The 27,712-nt window shown below is 44.6% G+C and overlaps 1 protein-coding gene across 5 annotated transcripts in view; it reads right to left on the reverse strand.

Moving 5' to 3' along the window:
- The window catches only part of LOC148011362 (putative GPI-anchored protein At1g61900), a 64,447-nt gene extending 38,540 nt beyond the window's left edge, over positions 1–25,907 (reverse strand). For 2 of the 5 annotated variants that reach the window (XM_087669963.1, XM_087669964.1), the window contains exon 1: positions 24,464–25,905. In XM_087669963.1, the coding sequence (XP_087526089.1) occupies positions 24,464–24,548 (85 nt within the window). In that variant the 5' untranslated portion in view covers positions 24,549–25,905. Of the gene's footprint in view, positions 1–24,463 lie in introns of all 5 variants that reach the window. The other 3 variants (XM_087669962.1, XM_087669965.1, XM_087669960.1) reach the window with 3 other exon arrangements.
- Between the last annotated feature and the right edge of the window lie 1,805 nt (positions 25,908–27,712).

A 27,712-nucleotide genomic window follows, 5' to 3' on the forward strand; every position in this document is an offset into this window, starting at 1 on the left:
GGGCAGGAGTGCAGTGTGCAGTCGGACTGCACAGTCGGACTGCCACATGGCAGTCCGACCAGTGCAGTCAATGCAACCGACACGATATTTTTTTGCGCCCTGTTTTTTGGCAGATTGATAGGCTTTACATGTTTCTTCTGCACCAAGATATTGTAGCATTGTTTTTTCCAAATTGCAAAATTATGTGCACCCTCAAGCTTCTTAATGTGCGAAAGATTACTGTTGTCACTGTTTCCAGCCATAATTTGCAGTCCCAAACTGACTAACCAATCACCAAAGGCAAGCCGAAATGTAACACAAGTAACCACGGTACACTAAAGTACCAACCAGCAATGAAAATCTTGAGATTGCAGAAATTTCAGATCTGCAAATAGATTTTCAGAATTAAAAGGTGTCTATTGCTGCACTCCTAAAGCAATTACTAACACATTTAGAGACCAAGCCGCCGGTTACATGTGAAATCCCCAAATTTTCATTGCAATTTCTCCTCCAAAGGCATTCTCGGGCACAAATTTGACAATTTTGATCAAAAGCCCCAAATTTTTAGAGGGTAATCCATTCTAATTGCATCAATACGCATACCCAAGTGCATATGCCAAACATTTGTTGCACAAATTGAAGGGATTTTGCAAAAGCCCCAATTTTCTTGGATTAAGAGTGCACAAATTTCAGTGAAATTGAAGAAATTCCACTAAAATGTGAGAAGCCCCAAAAGTTCTCAAGAAAATGTGCAATTTTTGAGTCGGACTGTCTTGAACTTCGCTGAAATCCCCAAATCTGAGAAAAACCCCAATTGTCTTGGGCAAAATTTCACATTGTGCCTGTGCATGTGAACACCCAGCAAAATAACGGCAGAAATTAAGGAGAAATTTTTGAAGAGGAAAAAAAAACGTGATGAGCTTGTCCTAGCATTGACCAGGACACGTCAAATCTGCTGCCAGGCCTGTGAACTGTCATCGTCCAGTTGCCTACCGATGTACTTGCGTCCTATCATCTGCCCATTGAAACTACCACCTGGGCTGTGGCCTGTCACCCCGACTATCTGCTGCCTGCCGACGTGCCTGCCTGGAATCTGTCCGTCCCTCTGCGACCTGTCTATCTACCTGCCTGTCATGCCCGCCTGCAACCTGGTACTTGCACGAGCATGTCTCCTACTCGACTCGCCCTGACTGTCGCCTGCTGTCCTCTCAGGCATGTCACCTCACACCAATTACCCGCTCTAATACCAGTTTGTTGCAGCCTGTTCAATCTAGACTTGAGTGACCTGAGGGTGAGAGTGTTAGATATTGCACAGAGAGTAGCGAGCAGTAGAGAGGAGTGTAAGCACAACACAATGGATGTTCGGTACAAAGATGAGTGTACCACTTTTTAGGTTTAGATAATATATGAAGTACAAGAGTGTAAGGATGCATTCACACCCGAACACTGTAAAAGGCACAGTGAGCCTTTATACCCAACATTTGGAATGGACTTGGATAACAATGATCCAATGGAGTAATCACCTTACCTCCTGGTGTCAAAGGCAAGTCTAGCTGACAATCTTTAGAACGGTCCACAGAGAATTTGCAACTAAAGGTTTCTGAGGTGCAAAAGAGACCATGTCATTAGTTGGACACACCATGGGCAGCTTATATTTTCATTACACATAGATACATAAAGAGTCTTGGGCAAGGGCAGGTATAGTAGCTCAAAGGTCAGCAATAATCTTTTTGCTTCTTTTAGAGCATACATCCACTCAACCCTATTCCAGTTGATCCAAAATTTGCATAGGCCTTTTTCCTTTATCTGCATCCAACAAGACAACAACCTCATCATCCAAAAGGCTTTCAACCATAAGACCCTCGTTGACAACCAGGGCAACCCCAACCTCTCGAGGAGCATGTTTTTTTGAGCACTCAGCCATAAATGCCCCAATCAACCACAAGAGAAACAATTGCTAGCAAAAGTGCCCCATTCCAAATGAAAGTGCGATGATCGCATGCCAAGACAATTCAACCACAACTAGTTAGGCATCTTGTGAGAGGTATCCCACAACATACACATATGGTTGCAATTTGTGGCCCTCAAACCAAGATGCACCAAGATCATACCAATAGTTGCCATAGCTTCCTTTAATAAAGGCCAATACACAGCAAGGCAAGTTTCTACTTCCACCAACATTGATCACTCATTGAAGCAAGTGCTGAAAATCAGCCAATGGTTTCCAAGTCACAAGATAAACAAGGCGGTGATATCACAGAGCATGACAGATTTTAAAATCACTTGATAAAAAGCCCACAAAAATCTCCTCCATATAGTCGCCCAACAGCATTGGATTCAATTGTTCGCAGATCCAGCAAAGCACCAAGATCTTGCCTATAAAGAAAAGATAACCCCTCTTTCATAGAATGCTAAAAAAGAATGCAACACTATCTTTATATCCACAACAACATCCAAAGTCCAAGTCTTGTGATTCCTGAATCAAATGTGACCTATGCATAGGAGCACACCTAGCAATCGTCTTGCGGAGGTTTCTCAAGGTCTTCCATCAAAGCATCAAAAGCATGTTTGCTATGTTTAAGATGTGACTGCATATCAAGACCGAGTTGAACCTCAAAACAAGGGACCACCTTCTCAGTACACGGAACCATTTCTCCCCTCTTCTTGGCATCTGAATCAAGCCCCAAAGCCTCCACCACCTAATGAAAAAATGCCTTTCTTTGTCTCCTCCACAAGGCACAAAAGACAAAAATTTTGTTCAGGTTGGGACTAAGTGTCCTCTCTCTCTCTCTCTCTTTTTTTTTTCGTAAAAGGTAATTGTATTAATTACGAAAAAAATACAAGATTACTTGATTACAAGATACATGACGACAATCTAAGCCATCATGTGAAGAGGTTCTAAGTACTACAAGTTACAATGTCATGGCAAAGACGCGGAGGAAATTGCCATATGCCAGGGACGTAAGTCCTCCCTAGAGAGCAAATCAGAATGGTGGAGAAGACCTAACTGCCAATACAAGAGGCCCTTAAGCCTCGCAATATGCCGCTGAACATTATAGGCGGAGTCAAAAAGAAAAGCATTCCGAATGGTCCAGTTATGCCAACAGCCCCAATATCGAAGAAAGTGATACATGAGCTTCATATGTGGCTGTGCCGGAGTGGGGTATTTGGGCTGGCCAAAAACCCAATCAAAGGGGCGTAGGGTGAAACCAACCACCCCTTGCCAAACAGCCAACAAAAATAACCAGACTTTCTTAGCGATGGGGCAAGAAATAAATCGGTGGCGGGCGGATTCCACAGTAGTGGTGCAAAAGAAACAGGTGCCATTGGAGATTCGTCGCTTGGAAAGAGCTGAAGCAAGCAGAAGACCACCAATCATCACTCTCCAAAGAAAGACTTTATATTTAAAGGGTGTCTTGTTCAACCAGCCCACCATCACAGTTGCCCTCCACCATGACCGGGATTTACGCAATCCCCATAAAGCATTCGCTTTAGTAACTAACCATTGATGATCTTTAATCAGAAGATGATACACTTGGTTAGCAGAAGCTTTGCTTAAATTCAGCCGGCCTTCGAAGTCCCAATCCTGCCAGGGATGATCTGAAGCAAGGGCAGGAAAGGGTTGTCTGCTCTAGAGCACCATCAAAAGCTGTTCCCATAAATGCCTATATCCACGAGGGATCCTCAAAAGCCTCCTAGCTGTACGAAACGATATTAGCACATTGCAACTGGCAAGGGTGGCATCCGCGACTGAAGATAAGCCCAAACGTGCCATCCGGTTGAATTGTGGTCTAAGCTCATGTTTACCTTCCCATGAAAGTAACCGCAAGACTGCCAGCAATTCTAATTGAAAAGAATTAGTAGCTAAGCGATCCTCCCGCTGGATGCCACTGAGCCTTCTGGAGGACCAGTTTCCAGTAACATACCAAATGAGTAAGCAGCGATGAAGAAGAACTGGAGAACCGCGAATCAACATTAAGAACATGCCACCAAGAACTCCGGATTTGGGTATTGCCATGCAGAAGCCCATGATTCTCAAGGAAATAACGGGCTATAACGACCCACGGATGATGATCCGAGCACATGGCGCGGAAAAGAGACCAACCGAGTGCCAGTATGTGAGTTTGGCCATCTAAAATAGCCCCTCCACCCATGCGTTTGGGGGTGCACGCATGCGACCAAGAAATCCAGGAAATACCTACATGCAAGGAATCCTTCTTCCATAGCATGAAACGAATAGACTGAGTAAGAGCATTCAGAGTCGTAGTAGTCCAGGGCAGCAATGGCAAGAAATATGTGAGCATTGGCAACATAATTGTCTGGGCTACTTTAAGGCGAACGTGGAAGGGCCAGGCCTGAGACTTCCAATACAGAAACTTAGCCGCCATTTTCTGAGAAATCCACTGCAGAAGCTGCTTTGGGGGAACATCAACACCCAAAGGGTACCCAAGATGCCTGACAATGGAGCCACGAGGAACAACCATACCCTGCCAGTCCAAGGACTACAAATCCGACTCCGTGCAGCTGAGAATGGCTGATTTGAACACATTGATGCGAAGGCCGGACGCCTGACCAAAGAGAGCCCAAACATCCAATGCTTTTCGAAGGTTATCCTTGTCCGCACACAAAATCATAAAGCTGTCATCAGCCAAGGATTGACTAATGAAGTGCTGTCCAGAAGGAAGCGACAATCCAGCCAACTGAGTAGAAGCTGCCGTATGAGATAACATCGAAAGAACTGGATGAGTCGCAAGGGCAAAGAAGAGAGGGCTCAAAGGGCACCCCTGTCTGACAGAGCGGGCAAGGACAAATGGCTCAGTAACGCCTCCATTCAGCATGACTCGCGAAGACGCCGCAGCACTGATGGTATAGATTAGACGAGACATCCGAGCACCAAAGCCCATAGCAGACATAAGTTCAGCAACGAAAGACCAGTCCAGATAGTCAAAAACCTTTTCCAAGTCCAATTGAATCAGTACGGCCTCCTGATTAGAATGCCTTGCATAATCAATCGCCAGTTGCGCATTTAATAAATTGTGCAGAATGTTTCGGCCCTTAATGAAACCATATTGGAGAGGGTGCACAATGGCAGGGAGATGCTTATGGAGCCAATTCGCCATTACTTTGGAAAAGATTTTATACATAGAACCCATCAAAGAAATTGGGAGCCAATGTTTCAACGTAGACGGCGAAGGAACCTTTGGAAGCAGTTTAATAAGTCCTTTCCATGAGGAGGGCATGATCCCCATTTCCCACACCTGCTGAAACAAAGCCTTCAATGGTTTCGCCAGTTGGGTAGCAAAAGCCTCAAAAAACTCATTGGTGAGACCATCCCAACCCGGACTAGGTCATAAAAAACCGAATGGGCCTGAGTAGTTTGGGCTAAAGGTGGAGAAGTGGAACCAAGAAGGTCGCGGAAATAATTCCTACACATATGCACAATAGTCTGCGGATCAAGGACCAGGTGGCCTTCTGCATCCTCGAGTCTGGTCATATTCTCTCGAGCAAGAGAGGCATGGAGAGCTCGAAAGAACTTATGGGTCTGACATGCACTATCTTGCAAAGTCTCTGTCAGATGTTGCAATTTGGCTTGCTAATACGATTTCAACTGAAACTCTTTAATAAGATCAGCCACCCGCATTGCCAATGCTAGCAGAAATGCATCATCCGGAGTGTCCACCAGCAGAGAACGAACCAAAGCCAGCAGGTCCTCCGCTGCTTGTCGACGCCGCCGACAAAGAGAGGCATGATGGATCCCATACTTCCGAGCAACCCGCTGCACATTAGAGAGCAATCTTTCAAATGAAGCAGTGCCCTGAGAGGAGAAGTCCAATAAGAATCTATCAATAAATTGCTGCATATAGCCCTGAAAGATTGCATGCTTCAAGTAAGACGAGTTGAAACGCGAAGGGAGTCTCTCCAGAAATTGCTTGAAAGGTGCAATGGGTTGTGCAAGCAGCTCAAGCTGCAGAGGGAAATGGTCCGACAAGGCATATTGCTGCAACACTTTTATTTCGAGCATCTCAAGAAGAAAATCATCATTCTGCATGATGTATATGCGGTCCAACCGTGACCATGTTGTTGCATACTGGGCAGAATGGAAAGTAAACCCTGTAGAAGACGGGTGTAGCCAGGACCAGAGATCTTGCTTAAGAACAGCAAGAGCCAACTCATGCCACATACGACTTTCCGGCGCGTCCATTACCGAATGCTCCGATGTGGACTGGGAAGAATCAACACACATATTGAAATCCCCCATCAAGAAGCCCCGTCTGCCAAGTGAGAAGGAAGTCTGCAAAGTCTGCCAAAGCTTCCGGCGAGATAAAGGATCATTCGGAGCATAGAGGCCAAGTAACCATAAGATCTCCCCTTCGAATAAAATTTCAATCACCAGAAAGCGGCCATGTACATCATTTTTAATAAGAACAGGCTGATATTTTTCATGTACAATCATGAGCACACCCAAATAATGCATGGCCTGTGTCCCTGCATAGAACAAACGAAAGCCATGGCAATCCACAACTTTTCCGGCTTCTCCGTGACTCTTGTGCTCAACAGCACACAGGACATCCCACTGATTCTCATGCAATACAGTCCACATGGCACGTTGCTTGTGGCGAGAACAAATTCCTCGCACATTCCACGTGGCTATTTTCATGTGTATTCAAAACAAAATCAGGTATGAGGCACGGCTTGCCTCGATTTGACTTTTTCTGCGAGAATGTCTAGGACTCCCTCATCCAAGAAATCCGCCAACACAGCAAAAGAGTTCTGAGGACCAGATTTGGAGGTAGATGGCATATCTGCTGGCTTGGGGATGGAACGGGGATAACGACGATCCCACGGGGTAATGACGTTGCCTCTGGTATCAAAAGCCAGCTTAGCAAGTGGACCCTTTGGACGATCCGAATACATTCTCCTGGTGGGCTGAGGACGGGGAGCAGAGGAAACCATAGCAAAAGCAAAGCGCTCTGAAGACAACATTTCTTTCCTGCACATATAGGTACGCATGGAATCTTGTGAGGTAGTAGGCACAGTATCTCCATGCTAGCAACAACCCTGTTGCCTTTTTTTGCGCATACCTCAACCCAGTCAGTGGCACGGGAATCCAGACCCGAAACCTGTTGTTTACCTTTGTCCAGAACTTTAGGTGAGTGGATAGCATCCAGTGACGGAGCATCACACACCATATCTTCCATGGGCAGCGCAACATGGCCAGCATCTGAAGTGTGTTGCTGCTCCGAGCATTCGGCCATAAAATGCCCCAATTGTCCACAGGAAAAGCAATGTCTTGCAAAATTGTCCCATTTCAAACGAAAGTGTAACGAATGCATGCCAGAGCAATTGAGACGTAACCAAGCAGGCCTTTTCCTTGCAGTGTCCCATAACATACACAACCGGTTGCGATTCACAGCCCTTAGACTTGGAGGGACCAGAACAATGCCCACAGCGGCCATAGCGTCCTTCAACAGTGGCCAATAGACAGCCAGACAATTTTCCACTTCAACCCACACAGGGCATTCACGTTGCAGCAGACGCTGAAAATCTGCCATTGGGCGTCATGGTACAACATGGACCAACCGGCAATCAAAAAACAAAGGCAGTTTAGACAGGAGAGCAGCACAGTGCGTCTCAGATTTCAACAGCACCTCAAAAAAACCTCGGGGCCTAACAAAAATCTCTTCAATACACATTCCCCTTGTAGCAAACTGTGCAGCCACTGGCGAATACGGGAAAGCAATGGGATTCTAACAATGAAGAAGAGTATCACAGCGCGATCATAAAACACCGAAAAGGAGCGCAAGACAGTTTTCGGGTCCACAGTGGCTTCCAAAACATCGTCAGGTGCAGAGTCAAAAAAGACTTCCTGATTATATTGAACATAATCGCCAAGCAAAGTGTTGGCAAATTCCAGCAAATGCTCCCAGTCAACATCCTGAGAGTCCACAGAATCCGAAGCAACCTAAGCATAGGAACGATCCTGATGATCCAATGTCTCTTCCGAAGTATGCTTGGTGCGTTTACCTGCAGGCTGGATGTCAGGACCAGGGGACATCTCTTCGGTGCACGGAACCATATCCTTAGGTTCCTCGGTATCAGAATCCGGACCAAGCGCTGCCACCGTTTGGTCTAGAAAATCCAGATCCAAACCAGCCATATTGTATTACTGCGTATACCGAGGCCGAGTGAAGATCTCACGGGAGGCACAGATGCGCAGGCCGCTCTCCTCTCTCTCTCTCTCTTTCTCTCTCTCTCTCTGTACAGGCACAGATCAGCTCTCTAATCTGTGCAAGGTTGCAGTCACATGCTGCCAGGTGATGGCATCTCCTTCCAAGGCTCGCGGTAGGACAGAGCGCAGCTCCTCTCTGCGTTGTATGTGAAAGGTGGCTCATAGGCCCGCAAGTATACAGTGCGCCATGGACAGCATCACATTTGACAAAAGGCGACTCTGGTCGAAACCCTAAAACGCACAAAGACGCAAGCAGGAGCAGGCAGTCGTCAGGCAGTCGTCAGGCGGGTGGGTCTTCAGCCGCGCAGGCAGTCGTCAAGCAGTCGTGAGGTGCGCAGACAGGCGTCAGGCGTCAGGCGGCAGTCAAGCGTCAGGCGTCAGGCGGTAGTCAGGCGTCAGGCGGCAGTCAGCAGGCGGTCGTCAAGCGGCAAGCGTCAGGTGAGAATCGTCAGGCGGCAGTCTTCAGGTGACGACGGGACAGGATGCCAGACGGATCTCTCTCTCTCCAGCGCACCGACCCAGGGAAACGTGCAGATGCAGCAGGTCGTCGTGCAGACACAGCAGGGCTTCGTGCGCACGGGGTCGTGCGGGTGGTCAGGTCGACGTCAGGCCGTCCGCCATTCTCTCCCTCCCTCCTCTCTCTCTCTCTCTCTCTCTCTCTCTCTCTCTCTCTCTCTCTCTCTCTCTCTCTCTCTCTCTCTCTCTCTCTCTCTCTCTCTCTCTCTCTCTCTCTCTCTCTCTCTCCTCGATACGCACCATCTACTAAAGTCTCTGGAACATCCACCACCGGTGGCTCAATCAAGGAAGCTAGTGGAAAAGTAATATCCTCATCCAAAGAGGAAGCATTTCCATGAGGCGCAAGTTCCAAAGGTACAGCTACTGGTGCCCAACAATCTCCTGGGTTCTAAAGGTATAGTCACTGATGCCCAAAGATCTCCTTCTAAAGGTACAATCGCTAGTGCCGAACAATCTCCTAGGTCTCTAAGCATGGGGTGCTCCCCACCCCCCTTTTGAGGCTAGAATCTCCACAAACCGAATATCTCAACTCATCTAGATATCCCATTCAACAAGATAATACAATCAGTAACCATGGTACTACGAGCTGTAGCCCACAAATATATGTCTTCGAGAAGCCACTTCAAATTCATCACATTGTGTCTTTGGGATGTGGACATAGGTGCCACACCCAAAAACCCTGAAATAAGAAACATCACGCTTAGACCCAAAATATGCCTCATAAGATGTCATACCAACAACAGTCGAAAAGGGGAATCGATTACGAATGTGGACTACAATAGCCACAACCTCAACCCAAAGACACTAAGGTGTCTGTTTATGCTCCATCATGGCGTAAGCCATCTCAATCACACTTCGGTTCTTCCACTCTAATATGCCATTTTCTTAAAATGTGTTGGTGTTTGCAAACTCCTAGTGGATACTACAATCTGAAAGGTCGGGACACCACCCGAGAGAGCTGAAGCACCACCCAAGAGACTTCGTGGGCACCACTCCAAATAGTCTGCCTATAAATATGGCACTAACTTTCCTCATTCTTCATCCCACACATTCATTCCTTTTGACACTCTATCACTCTCTTCCATATGCTTCTCTCCTTTCTCCATCCTCTCCATTGTCATTCACACCCCGCGAGGAGGACATTACAATTCATGACTTCTACATCCGTCTCCACTTAGCTGCAACCTACATCATCTAGCATCGGCCCTCACCTAGTTTCATCATCCACCTTCATTTGCAGCAGATTCACGTTGTTTACAGCAGGTTAGATCATCTTTATCAGCCCTACATTAGATACTTGCTTTTTTGTGTTTTCTTCGCTCCTAAAGGGCTGCCCAATAGTCACCTATCTATAGCCGCTTACACAAAGAGATCTTCATCGGATATTTGCATTTTCTTCTCCAACTAGCTGCCCAAGAATTGCTTTGATAGCAACCATCATCTCAAAGAGATTTCAACATACCCTTCATCTCTGAGAGCTCCTAGGGACTGTTTCACTCCTACAACTGACTTTCCTTTCCTTCACCCTTTACCATTTACCTTCGATATCCTACTAGCAAAGGATTGCATTTCACTCCCTTCACTATGCAAATTCCCATAGGTGCAGCCGCCTCTTTCAAACAAGAGAGTGCAATTATCTTCAGAGTTTCAACTCTATCGTTTCAGCTTGATTCACTTAGCATGATTCAGTGATTCATCATTCATCTTCTTCTTCTTTTGTGTTTTCTGAGCTTCTCTTCTCTCAACGTTTGCCCTACACTCTATGTTTCTCCCTACAAACCCAATTGTCCCTCTAATTTGCTTTCATGTCAAGCGTATTTTGACAATTAACCTATCTCAAGCTAACAATCACTCTAATGACAGTGAATGCTCCAATGAAGAATGTGTTGAAAATTTTCCCTCAATGATGAGAGAGAAAGAGCTGGGCCCAAAATGTTGGTTCACATGCTCAAGTAGCCACCAAGAGCACTTGGCTATGAAACCATGGTGAAGACAAATAGATAAGAGGCTACCAAAGTGCACAAAAAAGTGTGAACAACACAACTGATGAATGTATGATCCAATAAATAGTTAAGAGTGGAAATAGGAAGGATGATGTGGCTGAATGAAAACACTTGCTTTGGTGCAAAATCAAAAGCATGAGCCTCTCTGGGCCGAAAATGCAACAGTGGAAGCAGCCATGTGTTGAGCTAAAAATGCATTAGCTTCACTTAAATAGCCCCAAAACATGCTTAATTAAGGAAGAAACCTTGTTTATTTAAAAAGAAATGTGTTCCTAGAGAGTGTCTATATCCCATAACCACAAAACCACTTGGGAGAGCCCAAACTTTCTATAAATAGATAGACTGCCCTCCATTCAACCTTAATCTCGTTTTTGCAGGTTTCAAGTGTTTTCAACTTGCTGCCCACACTCCGTTCGTGGAGGACATCGCACTCCAAGGTGTCCATTGCAGTCTTCACTCATCTGGCACTTGTTTCCAGCCCTCCGTTCATCAGTTTGCTGCTATTTCCAACCAAGTGACTATTGTTGTCCATCATCTAACTGTCCTACAGCCTACCATGTCAACATATTGCTGCGTTTGCAGAGCCCAACTGCTGCCTTGCAGATTTTCTCTCCTCTAGCTGTCGCCATCATCTCCTCAACTTATCGCTGCTATTTTCTCTCTCCTGCAGTCTAAGTTCATTGTTTTCTCTCCTTGCCTGCGTTTTTAGTCTTTCTCTCTCTTGCACTGCCATCTGCATCAAATACAGCCTTCCTTGGCTACATTTGCTGGTGTTTGACATCTCGAGGTTGCCTTGCTGTAATTAGGGATCTATTCAGAGTATGAAACATTCTCTAACTTATTACTCCTGCCCGAATCCTCTTGAGATACAATAGTCCAAGGTACAGTATTCATTCACTACATGGTGTGTTTGCTGCATGAGCATTGTATATTCAATAATCATATCACTTCATTCATTCTCTGTGTTCATTGTCTCTAAGTCACATGGTATCACAGTCGAGTGCTCTAAGAGAAACCTAGGCCTTGATCTAAAAGCTCTACACAAAAAGTAGGAACAACAGAAAGGCAGATAACTTCGAACACTACTTCCGCACCGCTTCTCATATCCGAGCTAAATCCATCAAGGAACGAGTCAAAATGGGCCTCACAGATTGCTTCACAGGCTCCCGACATGGCCGACGGATAGACATTGGACTACCATGGAGTTCCACGACCTTACGAGACCACTGCAATTGAGTACGATCTCACTTTGATACATACGACCCAACAGCAAATAGAAGGTAAGTCTAAATTTCAACCTTTACATTTCCTACACCAATCTACTAATCATGCAAGAAGGGCGGAATCTCCACTTAAGACTAGCCATCCGCAAGTGGAAACTGGCATAGAGTACACTCCATTGTCTTCATACTTATTTTCTCCGGTGCCAGGTATGTCTACCATTTCCGATTCTATTAATGATGATTCCCCTTCTCCTATTGGTATGGATGACTTTCATAATGAAGAATGTATGCAAATCAATTTTTGGTGTATGAGTAATGAGAAAGACAGATATTTCTTTATGAACTTAAGAATAGGTAAGCAATTGAAACAAGAAACTGTGAGTACTTCTTTCCCTTCTTTTCCTTCAAACAATTTTGTTTTCAAAGGTCAAAATAAAGTAGGTGCATCATCATCATCATTTCAAATTAATGCATTTAATGGACAAAAGGAACCCAATTTATTTCCTACATCTACACCTATCACAAATTCATTTAATCTCCCTTCCATCCCACCCTTTTATTCCAGTACCACATCCTTTCAGCCTCCATTAAATGCACCGCATGTTACATCTCATGTAGGATCACATGTGTTTTCATTCACCACACCAAGGGGTTCTTCAAACTTAGGCACGGTCGTTAAGACCTCATCTCTTTCTCAGTCGGGTGGTATTCCACCTTTTCCTCACACACTTTCAGAATCATTGCAGCATGGGTATTCCCCCCAATCTCTCCCGAGTATGGATCACTTAGTACCACAGTTTGCCTCCATGGCATTTCCTAGTGGTGTCGAGATGATACAATGCTTATTGTCTAAGTTTCATTCTCAACTTCAACATTTTCACTTAGCATTAGAGCAATGGGCACACTTGACTAATCGTTATGTGGCTCAGGATAGAACCTATCGGATAAATCTTGACCCCGAGCTTCAAAACTTCAAAATCTCTGACCGAGATGACTTGAAAGTCAAGCTGACTGAGTATCAGCTTCTCCTCACCGAATTCTCCACTATAGGGACTCCTAAGGCCTCTGACGATCAAGTCACATTGTTTCTTAACAAGCTGCTACATAAATATTTCAATTTTGTACAACAAGTGGTTTCTCTGTCCAATTTACCCACATTCTATAAATCTAAGTATCAACTATTGCGTTGTGCATGACTCTTCGATCAATTTCATATAAATAATCCCTTAGAGAGGGCTCTTAATGCTCATTCTTAGAAGGGGCAACAAGGGAAGGGTAAACAAAATCAAAAACAAAATCAAGCAAATGAACCACAAGGAAACTCCCGGTCTCAACTCAAACCTGAGTGGCGGAATGAACCTAAGAAGAATAGGTATTATCAACATTATCAAAAGACTGGCCATTTTGAGGAGTGTCGATCAAAGACATGAGACACAACACCATAACCCCCCCCATCATGGGAGATAGGATGATGGGGACAGTGGAAAGGTCAAACTCCGTTGCCACCAATCAACCATCTCAGTCAACAACATTCTCAACTCCAAAGGACTTATCTGACTGATCTGCAGAGGCCCACATCGTCTTTGTAGAGACATTTGATGCGAGTCTCATGCACATCTGTGAGTTGCCTCCCGACAAGGTTACCGCAAAAGCCCACTCCTCACAGCGGAGCACATCAATACCTATTTGGAATGTGAGCAATGAAGCCGGATTTGGCTTCGTTGGACAATGTATACTATCCCCCTCAGCTTGGAAAAAACTTGTTCTCTGTTTAGCAACTTTGCCAGTTGAGCCAAGCACTTTCCTTAACAACGACCATAATCGAGATCCTTGACTCTCAAACTAGTTTAGTAATTGCTCGCTGTGAGACACAACCTAATGGCCTATACCACATGGCCCATTTTCTTACCAAGCCAACATCCAAGAGCTTCGTATTCCATAGCTTCCAAGCATTGGCCACATCTCGTGAGCCTACGAACAATGAGCATCTTTGGCATTTCCGCCTTGGACATATTGGCTATGACTCTCTTTATGAGTTGCCATGCCGTGAGATGGTTAAGGACGTTCCTCGCCTAAAGCTAGCTTAAGATGTTTGCAGAGTATGTCGGCTCGAGAAGCAACACCATACCCCATTCCCTCAACAATCTACATATAGCGCTAAGGCACTTCTTAGATTGATTCACGTTGATCTTTGTGGACCCACATCCATTGCTGCCTTGAACAATGCGCTGTACTTTTTGATAATGGATGATCATTCGAGATACATGTGGGTGTACTTCCTCAAGCATAAGTCCAATGCTTTCACATATTTCTCTGCATAGATACTACATGTTCATAACCAAACGGGTCGTCATGTTGATTACATGAGGACTGATAGCGGTGGTGAGTTCATCTCCCACAAGTTTTTCGAGTTTCTACAACAGCATGGCATCTCTCACCAACTCGCCTCTATTAACTCCCACTCTCAGAATGAAGTTGTAGAGTGTAGGAACCGGACAGTCGCGAAAATGGCACGCTCTATGCTGTTCACAACAAAGCTCCTTGAGCATCTTTGGATTGGGGCTACTAACGTTGCGATATACATCCTCAACCGGTGCCCGCAACTGGAGCTCTTCCTCAAATGACCCCGTACGAGGCATTCTTTCGCTCTCTGCCTGTCATATCCTACTTCAGAGTATTCAAACATCATGCATACAAACACACACCTGATGATAAAATAGAAAAGCTCACTCCTCGAGCTAATCTCATTACTCTTTCACAACACCTAAGATGTCACATTGGATTGTATATCTTTGTGTGTTGTATTATTTACAGTGTACTTATTCTTATGGCCTCACTTATGGTTCCAGTTTATGTTTACAAAAAAGATACTAATTCTGATTGGGCAAATGATCCTAACACACGACGTTCCCATGACGGCTACCTCTTCACCTTAGGTACAGCTCCCATTTCTTGATCCAACCGTAAGCAAGAGACAATGGTGGCTTCCACAGCCAAGGTCGAGTATATAGTTCTCTTCGATGGCATCACCAAGGCCATCTACCTAAGGAGCTTACTAGCGGTGCTTCACTTCCCTTGTGACTCTCCCACCATTGTCTACCGCGACAACTAGAGTGTCTACCCTTGTACGCAATCCAATCATCACACCACGGACGCGACATATGGGAGTCCGCTTTTACTTTTCCAAAGAGTAGGTTGAGCTAGGCACTATCCGTCTAGAGTTTGTGCCTTCATCAGACAATTTGGCAAACATTTTGACCAAAGCGATCAGCCAATCGGTTCTTCAGTACCTTCTACCCATTGAGTACACCCTGCCCTACTGTGAAGGAAACTACTAGGGTTTGCACTGAGAACACACAGAGTGTACGATCACGACAAAAACACAAAGAGACAAACACAGACACTGAGGGCAAAACTCAAACCCTAAACGCAAAACTCAAAAACTCAAACCCTAAATGCAAAACTCAAAACTCAAACATAAAAACTCAAACACAAACACAAACAGAAAAAGGGAGAGAGAGAACACAATTCTAAAGTGAATGAATGCTGTAAATGAATGTAAGAGTGTACAGTGTGCTCAAGGACAGAGCAATGTCGGAGTGTGACGTCCACCAAAGATGAATCCCAAGTCTATGGCCACCAATCGGAGTGTAGGAGTGCTAAATAGTGAAAGGCAGCAAGCTGGTCACCAAAACGCAGCAGTCTGGAGGTTGGAAACTGGTAAACACAGCAATGTACTACCAATCGAAGGCTGGAAACTATGCACAGTCTACTGTAAACAGCACGCTGAAACAGTATCTCAGAGTGTCAGGGCCTGCAATGCTGAAAACGCAGGCTGGCTGACCCTGGAGATGATAGACAGCAGGCTGTACAGCAGTCTGGAATAGTCTGGAGAAGTCGCCAGTAACTGAGAGTTGTCGCCTATAGCAATGGCAGGCTGAAGATAATGTGGCTGCAGTCGATGATGACTGGATAGCAGATGGAGGCGGGCTGCAGGCTGGAAACTGGGCACCAACAGCAGCAGAGGGTGTGTGGACTTGTGTAACCTGCAAAGAAGGATGATGGCTGAATGGGGATAGCCTATCTATTTATAGATGTGGAAGGGCACCCCGAAAATTAGGGTTTCCACTGAACTCTCTCAAACCGCTCCCTGTTTTAGGGTTTTACTCTAAAAGAGCATTTTTAGTGTGTTTTTGGGCTGTTTAAGAGGCTAATCAACAAGTAATGCATATTTTAGCTCAACATCCCCTCTCAAGCCCAAAACTGAGCTGAAAGGTTAGGCCAGCCATTGTGATGTTTATGTACCCCAAGACGTCCCATTCCAAAGCAGCCAAGGCATCAAACAAAGGGGACACGTCGGCTGCCCAATGACCTACCAAGACTGCAGAGATGATGCCCAATGACCTACCAAGACTGCAGAGATGATGGTTATCTTACCAAGGGAATCCAAGCAGTCACCCCAGAGAGGACAGGGCATCGGACAAAGGGTGCACGTCGACTGCCTAGTAGCCTGCCAAGCCCTACAAAGGCAGATGGAACTACATGGATTTTTTATTTTATTTTTTTAATAAGTGAAGTAAATTTGATGGGATACGATCGATTGAGTAAAAGTGACCCAAAAGACGAGAGTAGGGAGGGTACACCTAACACGTCACAAAACAGTACAAGCTAACACATCCACTCAAGGTGTCAATAACGAGAAAAAATAGGTGATGAGATATCCATGTGATGTAGAAGGATAGTAGTGTGGTAACAACAGCCGCCGGTGGAAACAACTTAAGATCCGCGCAAGTGGTGCTCTGCACAATGAGATGCAAAGAATGCTACATGCTGAAAAATGCTCATACAGCAGGTGCCACTTGGACAATGTCCTCGTGGGGAAATTGTTCACTTGCCCAAGTGCCCTAGTACAAGGATAATGTAATCATGCAATGCAAAGGGAAGATACAAAAGAGGGAAAGAAGCCGATGTCGAAGACAAAGTGCTGAAGCCTGTAGAATACCAAGAAGGGTAGGAACCCCCTCTCAACCTGGATGTTGATGCCGATGAAGGAAGAGGAGCTTGATGTCGGTCTTCATATGGTGCCGAGAACCATAAGGAATAAAAGAAGATGAAGTGGATGAAGCGCCCCGCTAGAAAAGCAAGGTAGAAGTCACCGCCATGATAGCATCGAGAGAGATGCTACACGATCCACCTCGGGAGGGGAAACCGCCATGCTCGAAGAAAAGCAAGCACTCTTAAGATGATGAAACCATGAAAGGAATGGTGCGCATCCCCACGTCTCTAGCCCAGGGAGGACCAAAGCAATCTGCAAGTTAGCCCTACACTAAAAGATAAAACCCTGCAAAAGAGATGAGAATCTACAAACACAGAGGTTAGTAATGAGATGCTCCAAAGCAAAACAGAACCAAAAAAAAAAAATCTAACTCAAAATAAATGCAATGAATGAGTATGTGTATGAGTAAATGCAACGGAAGTCAAAAGAATGGAAAAGCTAAGAACAATGAATCCTATGGGCCCGACTCTAAGAGTGCGAAAAATGAATGCTAGACTGACCTCGGGCATCCGAAAGAACCTAGAGACATGCGAGTCAAAGGTGGCTACCATCACGTGTGTCCAGTAGGGCTTTGCCAAGGGAACGCCACACAAGGTGGAGAGGAAGGTGAGAAGGATGCATGAAGTGCAATGGGATTGAAACTTGCAGACCAATCAGCCAATCGCGCAGGGGTAGTGAAAGAGATGGGCCACTGAGGCTGTACTCGAGCCACATATCCAGCAGCAGCAACAGGTGCTGAAGGAACATATGAAGCAAGAGCGGAAGGCGTAGCCCCACTGGATTGTGCAATCGCAACGGTCTACTCAGGCTTTTTAGGTGGAAGACCTTGGGCCTTGGAGCGACACTCCTCGTCCACATGGCTTGCTCTTTGGTAATGTGTGTAAAACTGGTTTTTCTTAGAGAGTTGCTGCCAAATAGATCTAGATTATTTGGTTCCTTCTGAGGAAGTGGAGTCACCCTTTGATTGGCTTGCCTTCGCATCTAGCGAGTTCTTGCCACTAATGGTTGTCCCTCCCAAAGAAGAGACAACCAGCCCATTCTGCTCTGAATAAGGCTGTGATGGGGATTTTTTATAGACTTGAGCATACAACCTTGCGTAACGCAAGAACTAGCACTCAAACTCGTAGCAGGTTGGCAATCTAGGTTGGAAGATGATGTGTTGAATAAAATTGAAGTACTTGTCGGGCAACTTATTCAAGAAGAATGTAACCTAATCGTCATTTGACTTTGGAGAGCCAATAGTGGCGAACTCGGCAAGTAACCGCCTATATTCAGTCAGCTTGACTCTCAGATCATCCTCTTCCTTAATAGAGAACTCTTGAAGCTCAAAGTCGAGATTGATGTACGGAGTACAATCACGAGCCGCATAGCGGTCGAGAAGGTGACTCCAACGCTCTAACGTGAGCGAGAAGTACTGCAACTGAGAGTGAAACCCAAGAAGCAATCCCTGCATCAGCTCAACATTGGTTGTGGCATTACGGGCTCTCCATTGACGGATGTAATCAAGGTGAGCTAGTGGAGGGTCCGACATAGGCTCTAGACCAATGACGAGGTCCCAAAGACCCTGAGATTCAAGCACTTGTTGCATGAAATTAGACCAAGTGGTGAAATTTGACCCGTTAAAACGTGTCTTATCCGTGAAGGCATTCTTGATCGTTGTAACAGGAGTAGTAGTGCGCGAAGATGGATAGTGTGAAAAAGTGTAGTGTGGATAGGATGGGGGAGTGGGAATGGGTCCTAGAGTACCCACCAAGTATGCGTGTAGTGTGTAAGGTGGATCCATAAGTAGGGATGGGTTGACTAAGCATGGGCATGGTAGCCACATGAGGAACCCAAGGAGGTGGGATGGGAACACAGTGAGCAAAAGATAGGAATCCTTGCGTAGGTGGAACCCAAGTTGAGTGTGAAGACGCACCATAAGTTGAGGATGAAAACCCCTGCGTATGAGTGGTCATGGGAGATGTGAAGCTAGGGATAGTGAGGGGGATGCCCATCACAGTCATCCCAGAAGTTATGGGTATGCTCATGTGCTAAAAGGTGAGAGGCACTGTGTTAAAGGTTGGCATTCCCCCTAACAAAGTACCATGGTGCAAAGAGGTAGAGAATGGGATGGAGAAGGAAAAGGTGCTAGGAGCAGAGATAGAAGATCCAACCCCTAGGATGTGTGATGCATATGTGGAGTGTAATCCAAGGTTTTGGAAAGATGATGAGAGGTGTGATATAGAAGAGGGTGGGATAGGAGGGAAGTGAGAAGTGTGTGTGATATGCTCAAATGAAACAGAAGCTATAGATGTACCTGAATTTCGTCTGCTTCGTGAGCCCCCTCTATTGAAGTTCACATACGCAAAGCCATCCGGATCCTGTACCTCAAAAGAAGAAATAGGCGAGGATTTTGATTCATTCAAAACAAAAGAATTGTACAAACCCGACATTGGACCTAGCTGAGATGATGATGATGGATTGCCAGACGTTCCGAATGCCGTATGTCCTCCATGATCAGAGAGGTGGCCAGCCTCACCAACCGGTCCGGATGTGGTAGCAAAACTGGTAGAAGGAGTGTAAACATCACCATACTTGTTGCGATAGTACTCCTCAAAGTCCTCCTTTGTCATGTTAGTGAAATCTAGTAAAGGTGGAGTGTCGTCCTTCTCACCGAGTCCATAATGCCGTCTTAGGGTCTCCAATAATGGAGAAGCCTGATAAGACATCATAGGAACTAGAGAAGAAGGTGTTTGGGACTTTGTGATTCAGTTAGGAGTCGTATTGTGCGCCTCGCACAAAGACTAGCTCTCCACAATATCCACAAGATACTCTTTACAAGAGCACCGGCTCCGATACCATGTGAAGGAAACTGCTAGGGTTTGCACTGAGGACACAGAGTGTACGACCACGACAGAAACACAAAGAGACAGACATAGACACAGAGGGCAAAACTCCAACCCTAAATGCAAAACTCAAAACTCAAACACAAAAACTCAAACACAAACAGAAGAAGGGAGAGAGAGAACACAATTCTGAAGTGAATGAATGTTGTAAATGAATGTAAGAGTGTATAGTGTGCTCAAGGACAAAGCAATGTCGGAGTGCGATGTCCACCGAAGACGGATCCCAAGTCTATGGCAGCAAGCTAGTCACCAAAACGCAACAGTTTGGAGGTTGGAAACTGGTAAACACAGCAATGTACTACCGATCGAAGGCTGGAAACTATGCACAGTCTACTGTAAACAGCAGGCTGAAACAGTGTCTCAAAGTGTCAGGGCCTGTAATGCTAAAAACGCAAGCTGGCTGACCCTAGAGATGATGGACAGCAGGCTGAACAGCAGTCTGGAGCAATCGCCAGCAGCTAAGAGTTGTCGCCTACAGCAATGGACAAGCTAAAGATAATGTGGCTGCAGTCGATGATGACTGGACAGCAGATGGAGGCGGGCTGCAGGCTAGAAACTGGGCATCAACAGTAGCAGAGGGTGTGTGGGCTGGTGTAACCTGCAAACAAGGATGATGGTTGAATGAGGGCAACTTGTCTATTTATAGATGTGGAAGGGCGCCCCAAAAATTAGGGTTTCCACTAAACTCTCTCGAACCGCTCCCCGTTTTAGAATTTCCACTGAACTCTCTCAAACCGCTCCCCGTTTTAGGGTTTTACTCTAAAAGAGCATTTTTAGTATGTTTTGGGACTGTTTAAGAGACTAATCAGCAAGTAATGCATATTTTAGCTCAACACCTACTCCTTCAGATTGATGGGGAGAGGATGCTTCCCTCTTGCTTTCCCTTCCAGTTTGAGAGGGGACAACTACTTCTCTTGATAGTGACAATGATGATGGTTACAATTTTTAGACATTCATTCATTCATTTATTCTTTTGTATTGTACTTATGGATATTTGTAACTTCATCCGCACTGTCAAGATAACATGATTGTAAAAGGACACTTGGACAAGTGAACAATTCTCCTAAGAGGACATTGTCTAAGTGACACCGTTACATTGCATTTTGCATGAGCATGACATCTTACATCTCCCTTTGCATTACCCCATGCATTAGCATTCTATTCATATAAACATACATCTGTGCACATTTGTCCATTTTCTATCTTTTGGAGTGGTCGACTCTCGATCCACCATATTCGTAGCATTGCACATGGCAATCTCCAAGGCAGTTCTCCCTAGCTTGCTTGCTTGCTTTGCTTGTCTTGCTTGCTTTACATATTTGCTATATTTGTGTCACCCACACCTTAACCATTTTCCTTCTTCACCGATACCCACTAATGAAAGGAATAGTATGCTTCTTTTGTGAAGGTCTTGGGTCTGACCATCCCTTGTCCCTCTCCGTTTGGAATATGGATACTCAATAGGACAAAAACTAATTTGAAACCCTCACTTAATGTTAAATCTATCAAACCTACAAAGCTCTCAAAAAAAAAAGTCCATGGATGATTCCATTTGCCTTTGCAATACTTGGTAGGCCACTGGGCAGTCGACGTGCACCCTTTGTCCAATGCCCTGGCCTCTCTAGGGTAATCACTTGGCCTCCCTTGGTAAGATTATCATTGCCTCTGTAGTCTTAGTAGGCTACTGGACATCCGACGCACACAATTTGTCCAATACTTTGGTTGCTTTGGGGCGGGACACCTTGGGGTAAAAGATATAGGAAAAAGAGCTTAGTTGGCCTACTTCTCGTGGGACTGTTATTGGGCCTGAGAGGGGGTGTTGAGCTAAAAAATGAATTAGCTTCACTTAAACAGCCCCAAAACACCCTTAATTAAGGAAGAAACCTTGTTTATTTAAAAAGAAATGCGTTCCTAGAGAGTGTTTGTATCCCATAAGCACAAAACCACTTGGGAGAGCCCAAACTTTCTATAAATAGGTAGGTTGCCCTCCATTCAGCCTTAATCTCATTTTTGCAAGTTTCAAGTGTTTTCAGCTTGTGGCCCACACTCTGTTCGCGAAGAACATCGCAGTCGAAGTTGTCCATTGCAGCCTTCACTTATCTAGCACCTATTTTCAGCCCTTCGTTCATCAGTTTGCTGCTTTTTCCAACCATTCGACTGCTGCTATCCATCATTCAACTGTCGCACAGCCTGCAACGTCAACATATTGCTGCGTTTGCAAGCCCAAGCTACTGCCACCCTGCATATTTTCTCTCCTCCACTTGTCGCCATCATCTCCTCAACCTATCGCTATTGTTTTCTCTCTCCTGCAGCCTGCGTTCACTATTTCCTATCTCCTCACCTGTGTTTTTAGTCTTTCTCTCTCTTGCACTGCCGCTTGCATCAAATCCGACCCTTATTGGCTACGTTTGTTGGTGTTCAACATCTGGAGACTGCCTAGCTACGATTCGGGATCCATTCAGAGTATGACATACTCTCAACTCATTACCCCCACCCTGATCCTTAAGATACAAGAGTTCGAGGTACAGTATTCATTCACTACATAGTGTGTTTGCTGCATGAGCATTATATATCCAATAATCATATTACTTCATTCACTCTCTATGTTCGTTGTCTTTGAGTTACCCTAACCCTAATTGTGTTCTTCTGTTAGTCTGTGCTTTGTCGTACAGTGTTATTTGTGTTTTTATGTTAGGGTATTTCTTCACACCATGGATGCAACACGGGCTGCATTTTGATGCAAGGCAGGTCCAAACAGTTGCATTTGATGATGTGGCAACAATGCAGGCAATCGGAATAATGTCTAGTGTGGACAGTTGGGCAAGTCAAACAGCAACAAGCTCCTACATTTGGGACAGGGTAGTAGCATGCAATAGCAGAAAACATTCACTGAAGCAATAACAGCAATACCTATCTTTTGGACCGATCATCAATGATGATGATAGTCATGACAACAGCTGAGATGGCGCCGAAGACCAGATGATGGCGATGGATATGGTCATGAAAGTCTAGCAAAAGCAAGATGAGGAGTGGCTTGTCTGTTGATCCCCTTCTTTGAAACTTTTGGAGCTAGTTGTGCTAATCAAAACTCTAGAGTATAAAGCCTTGGGTTAATTTTGGATATTCATTCTAATTTCTTTTCGGGGTTGTATGAGAGCTGAATAAATTAGCCAATATTTGAGGATTACTTTTGGCCTAGTTTTATTGCTTAAGACCTACGCTATTGGAGTGCCCATGGTGCATCTTGATGAGTGCTACTTCACTTTTGCTTAGCAAATGATCACCTATGGTCTCGAAGATGGTGTTAACATCATGTTAATCAAGTAATGTGTACTCACTTAGGTTCCACAAGATACCACTGTGATTATTAGTGCACGCTTTATTGTGTGCCTACTTTGTGTGGCTTCTTCCCATGCATTAATTGTACCTCACTGATCATTGCTATTTGGATTCTATTTGCCATTCAATCATTTCTCTCACATCATCATGCATTTATTCATTGTCATTTCATGTTGTTTTGCTTGCACACTTGGCACTATTCCGACATGAAAGACAATCCCTTCAAAAATGACTTCAAAATAAAACTATAGATTGAAATAAGCAGTAAGTTTCAAAATATGAGTATGTTACTAGCTGAGCTTAAATTCTGCCTAGCTCTCACGCTTTTGAGGCAATGCGTTAGGCAGCATGTGCCACATAGCTTTAAATATTATTTTCGTACCTTTAAGTATTAATCCATATGAGATCAATTCAACCAAGATTTTTCAAAAGGCTTTCTGAAGAGCAAGTAATGCCACATACGAAGAACAGGTATATCATATTGTAAGAAAACTGTATCATGTTCCCTCAAATTTCTCAATCGCAGCTTGAAGAAGAAACAATTGTCATGTTGCACATGTTAGTAATCTCAACAGAATGAATCCATTCCAATTTCCACACAAATTAACGGCCAATGAGGCATAAGTGCCACAGCCATGTAGAGGATTTAGTCCTAATCAGATTGCAGGAGCAAAAGCATTTGCCCAAGGTCTTTGTTTCGGTTCAGAGGTGCAGTCTTACTGCGGTGTGTCTGCTTTTCACCTAAAGGCAATCCTGTTCCAAACAACGTATAGATTTTGGGTCAGGCAGATAGCTGCAAGCTGCAGACATGCACTGGGAGCTATTTGTCTTTGCACGTGAGCCTAGTAAAGCCCACATGACAGGTCGTAAGCCATAAACAATCTTGTAGAAAGGCACAAATGCCTATGGCATGGCCTTCTAGCTCAGAAGCTCGCAGGGTTTGTTTGCAACCAAGTACTCCCCTGTTTTATCCTATAACACCAAAAGTCAACAACATGACTACATATGCGGTAGTCCATCTACAGCATTGCAAATCAACCTTACTCCCTCTCCCATTATACATGGTAGGAAAGTGCTACTGTAAGGACTGTGCTTACCTTGCAATCATTCAATGTTCTACAACACGAGCCACAAATACAAAAAAAAAACGAACTAATCACCAAAGGCAATGCAAGGGCCTGTGTAAAATGTGCAGACTAACTTAACATGTGAATGGAACAAGTTGGACTTACATGAATGTTTTATGATATCCAATATCGAGACAAAAGAGAATGTACCACTACTCAGTGAAAGTGCATAAAGTGCCATGACGGCCATGTTCAGTTCAAAGAAGAAGGTGATCTCCAGTTCATTATTCTTCAATTTCTTTTACATGAACCCATGCTCTTTTATACCTCCTCCCAATCCTACAGCACATGCTGGGCATTTTCTTCAGTAGAACCATATCCCTCTTTAACCGCGACCTGGATAGAGTGCAACAGATTTCTGAGTTAGCTTGACCTCTAATGGAGGCACACCGCCTGTGATAGTTTGATGCCACGAAATTCTCACAGCTGGATGCCCTTGTGCATCTTTGTAATGCATTGGGTACGCAGCAAAGCTTGCACCTGAGATCACATGCTGCATCAGCTCCTTTAGAACCATTCCCCAAGAATTGCTTTTATGTATCACTTGCGACCAAAAAATGCCTGCAGTCAGATCACATCACGGCACAAATTTCAAAGCGATGCTCAGATCCTCGACTGTCACATATTCCCTGTGTTTAGTGCTTCACTCAGAAATGTAGAGGCAGTAATCTAAGCAAAAAATTATATTTGCAGCTCAAGCTTGTAAAGATGAAGCCTGAGAAGCCCAGGGTAATAATCAATGGGGATGAGAAGAAATTCTTGGAAAGGGGATGTCCCTGTTTCCAGTGCTTCACGCAGAAATGCAAAGGCAATGATCCAAGAAAAATTTTTATTTGCAGCTCAGACTGATCATGGAGAGGTCCCCTATTTCCAGCGCTTCGTCAGATATGCAGAGGCAATGATCCAATGAGAATTTCTCTTTGCAGCTCAGACTGATCACTCAGGAGTCCCCAGTTTCCAGTGCTTCACTCAGAAATGCAGAGGCAATTATCCAAGAAGAGTTTCTCTTTACGGCTCAGACCGATCACTGCGAGGTCCCCTGTTTCCAGTGCTTCACTCACAAATGCAGAGGCAATGAGCCAAGAATTCTCTTTGCAGCTCAGACTGCTCTTCAAGCCCAGACTTATCACTAATCAGTTTGAACGACAAGAAATTGTTGGAAAAGGAGAGCTCAATCTGTGTCACAACAGAGAGGTCTGGCCCTATTTTCGACGTATCAATAAGAAAATGCAGGGATTCGGCTGCAGGTCTACCTACTAATATCTCTGTCAGCTATGGGAGGTTGGTAAAGGCTCTTCTAGAACCTCTGTCTGGAGAGAGAGAGAGAGAGAGAGAAAGAGAGAGAGTGTGTGTGTGTGTGTAGGGGCCTAGGAGAGGCACAATGCTCTATGCCACTGTACTGCCCATGAACGCATGTGCGGTAATCATCCTTACCCACCTGGCCCTTTCATGACTTAGAGCCCTGCCACGCAACGCCATGGAGTCACTAGACAGCCTGTGTTAGAGCCCTAATCCACATAGGTCGATTCAAACCTGTAGACTGTGCTAGTTGCAATGGTTGATTATGCATCACGAGAAGTTTGACATTTTCCTATGTGGGAAAAGCGGTTCTTTTCCCTTGTTTTCCCGTTAGCTTCTACTCACAAGGTGCCACACACTTGGTGTGGTTGGGGGCAGGGAGGCTATGAGTCCCTCACCTCGGGCGGCAACCCCCTGACCCAACCACATCTAGCTAAGTATGTGGTCCCTCCCTTGCAGAAGCTCCTAATGTTGTCATAATTCACAATGTGGAAATTAATTTGTGTAAAGTTTCTTGTGCATGCATGTGAAAGAGTGTGTCTCACTTGCCCTCCTAGAAAATTAACACTTTAAGAAGTTGATCAAGTTTCCCCTAAGCAAGGGGTACTTCATCATCGACTTGTAGAAGTTAGGCATGTATGATGGAAGGTCCTTTCTGGCCAGCATGCAAGATCTCCTTTCTCTTACTTTTAGCTTTCTCTCTCATGCAATCATGCAAATAGGTAGCATGCATGCTATAGACCTAAGTCTAGACATTATAGGGCCAAAGTTATGCCATTCCCTCCCCTCTCCACATGCAAGGGTATGCTCTGGTGTATCCCACCCTTGATCGTGAGAGAGAGAGAGAGAGAGAGAGAGAGAGAGAGAGTGAGTGAGTCTTGCCAATGCAAGAAGTCCATGTACCCTAAACTATGTCGATAAGACCTCAAATGGTGATACTCCATCAACTCACCTAAAATTACAAGATGTCTTCATTGGAACTCAATAGTTGCTATCCATAGGTGGGGAATATGGACTTCCATTACTCGTGCAAATCAAATTGACTTGCATGTGTCATGGCTCTTATATGGCCAATATATGCTTGTGACTTGCAAAGGAGGAATCAAAAAGAAAGATGCTTGCATACTCAACTAAGAGGGCCTTTCCATGAGTAACAACAACTTTGTTTTTCGCATTTATGCTTCAATTTCTATGCATCATATGATACATATATGCATGCATGCATGCATGCACACACACACACACACACACACATATATATATATATATATATATATATATATAGAGAGAGAGAGAGAGAGAGAGAGAAACACACACAAATGCATGTGTGTATACACACACACACACGTGCACACACATAGAATTTCAAGTAAGAGAAAGAGAGTCACCAAGATGAGAAGTTCATGTATTCTTACATTGAGTAGCCCCTCAAATGGTGGTACTCTATCAACTCACCTAAAGTGATTTTGTAGTGGGAGTCGATAGTCCCTATCCCCACATAGTGATGTGGGAGTTCCATTACTTGTGCAAGTCAAATTGGCTTGTGTTTCATGGCTCTTACATGGCCGCTCAACTGAGAGGTCCTTCACACAAGCAACAAGAACTTTGCTTTTTGCATTTAATGTTGCAATCTCTATGCATCGCATGATGAACAAGGATGGCCATGCTTTGAGATTTCAAGTAAACAACATACGCAATCTCATGTGAAACCCATGTATGCCAAAGTGAAGCAAAATGAAACAAGTGTAAGGCACCCTATTTTGAATGCATGTACAATCATATGTAAGAGTGCAAAGAAAGGAACCAAGGTAATCTCCATGTATGAGTTCAAAACATAGTGCCTATGAGCTATCTTTTGTTGTCTCCACATATCTCAATAAGTCTAGGACATAGCATTTGTTAGTGATCCATTGGTATCTTTCTTTATGGCCATTTACTGTGAAAGGTTTGTTTCCATACCCATAATCTTTTCTCTAGTAATGATTACTTATATTCCCTTTTCTAGTGTCAAGTTACATGAAAGACTCGAAACTTTGCTAGTATTAAATATAGAAG

The sequence above is a fragment of the Lygodium microphyllum genome, chromosome 28 (genome assembly GCF_053477565.2).
Source record: "Lygodium microphyllum isolate KBCC chromosome 28, Lygodium_microphyllum_v1.1.10, whole genome shotgun sequence".
NCBI classification, from domain to species: domain Eukaryota; kingdom Viridiplantae; phylum Streptophyta; class Polypodiopsida; order Schizaeales; family Lygodiaceae; genus Lygodium; species Lygodium microphyllum.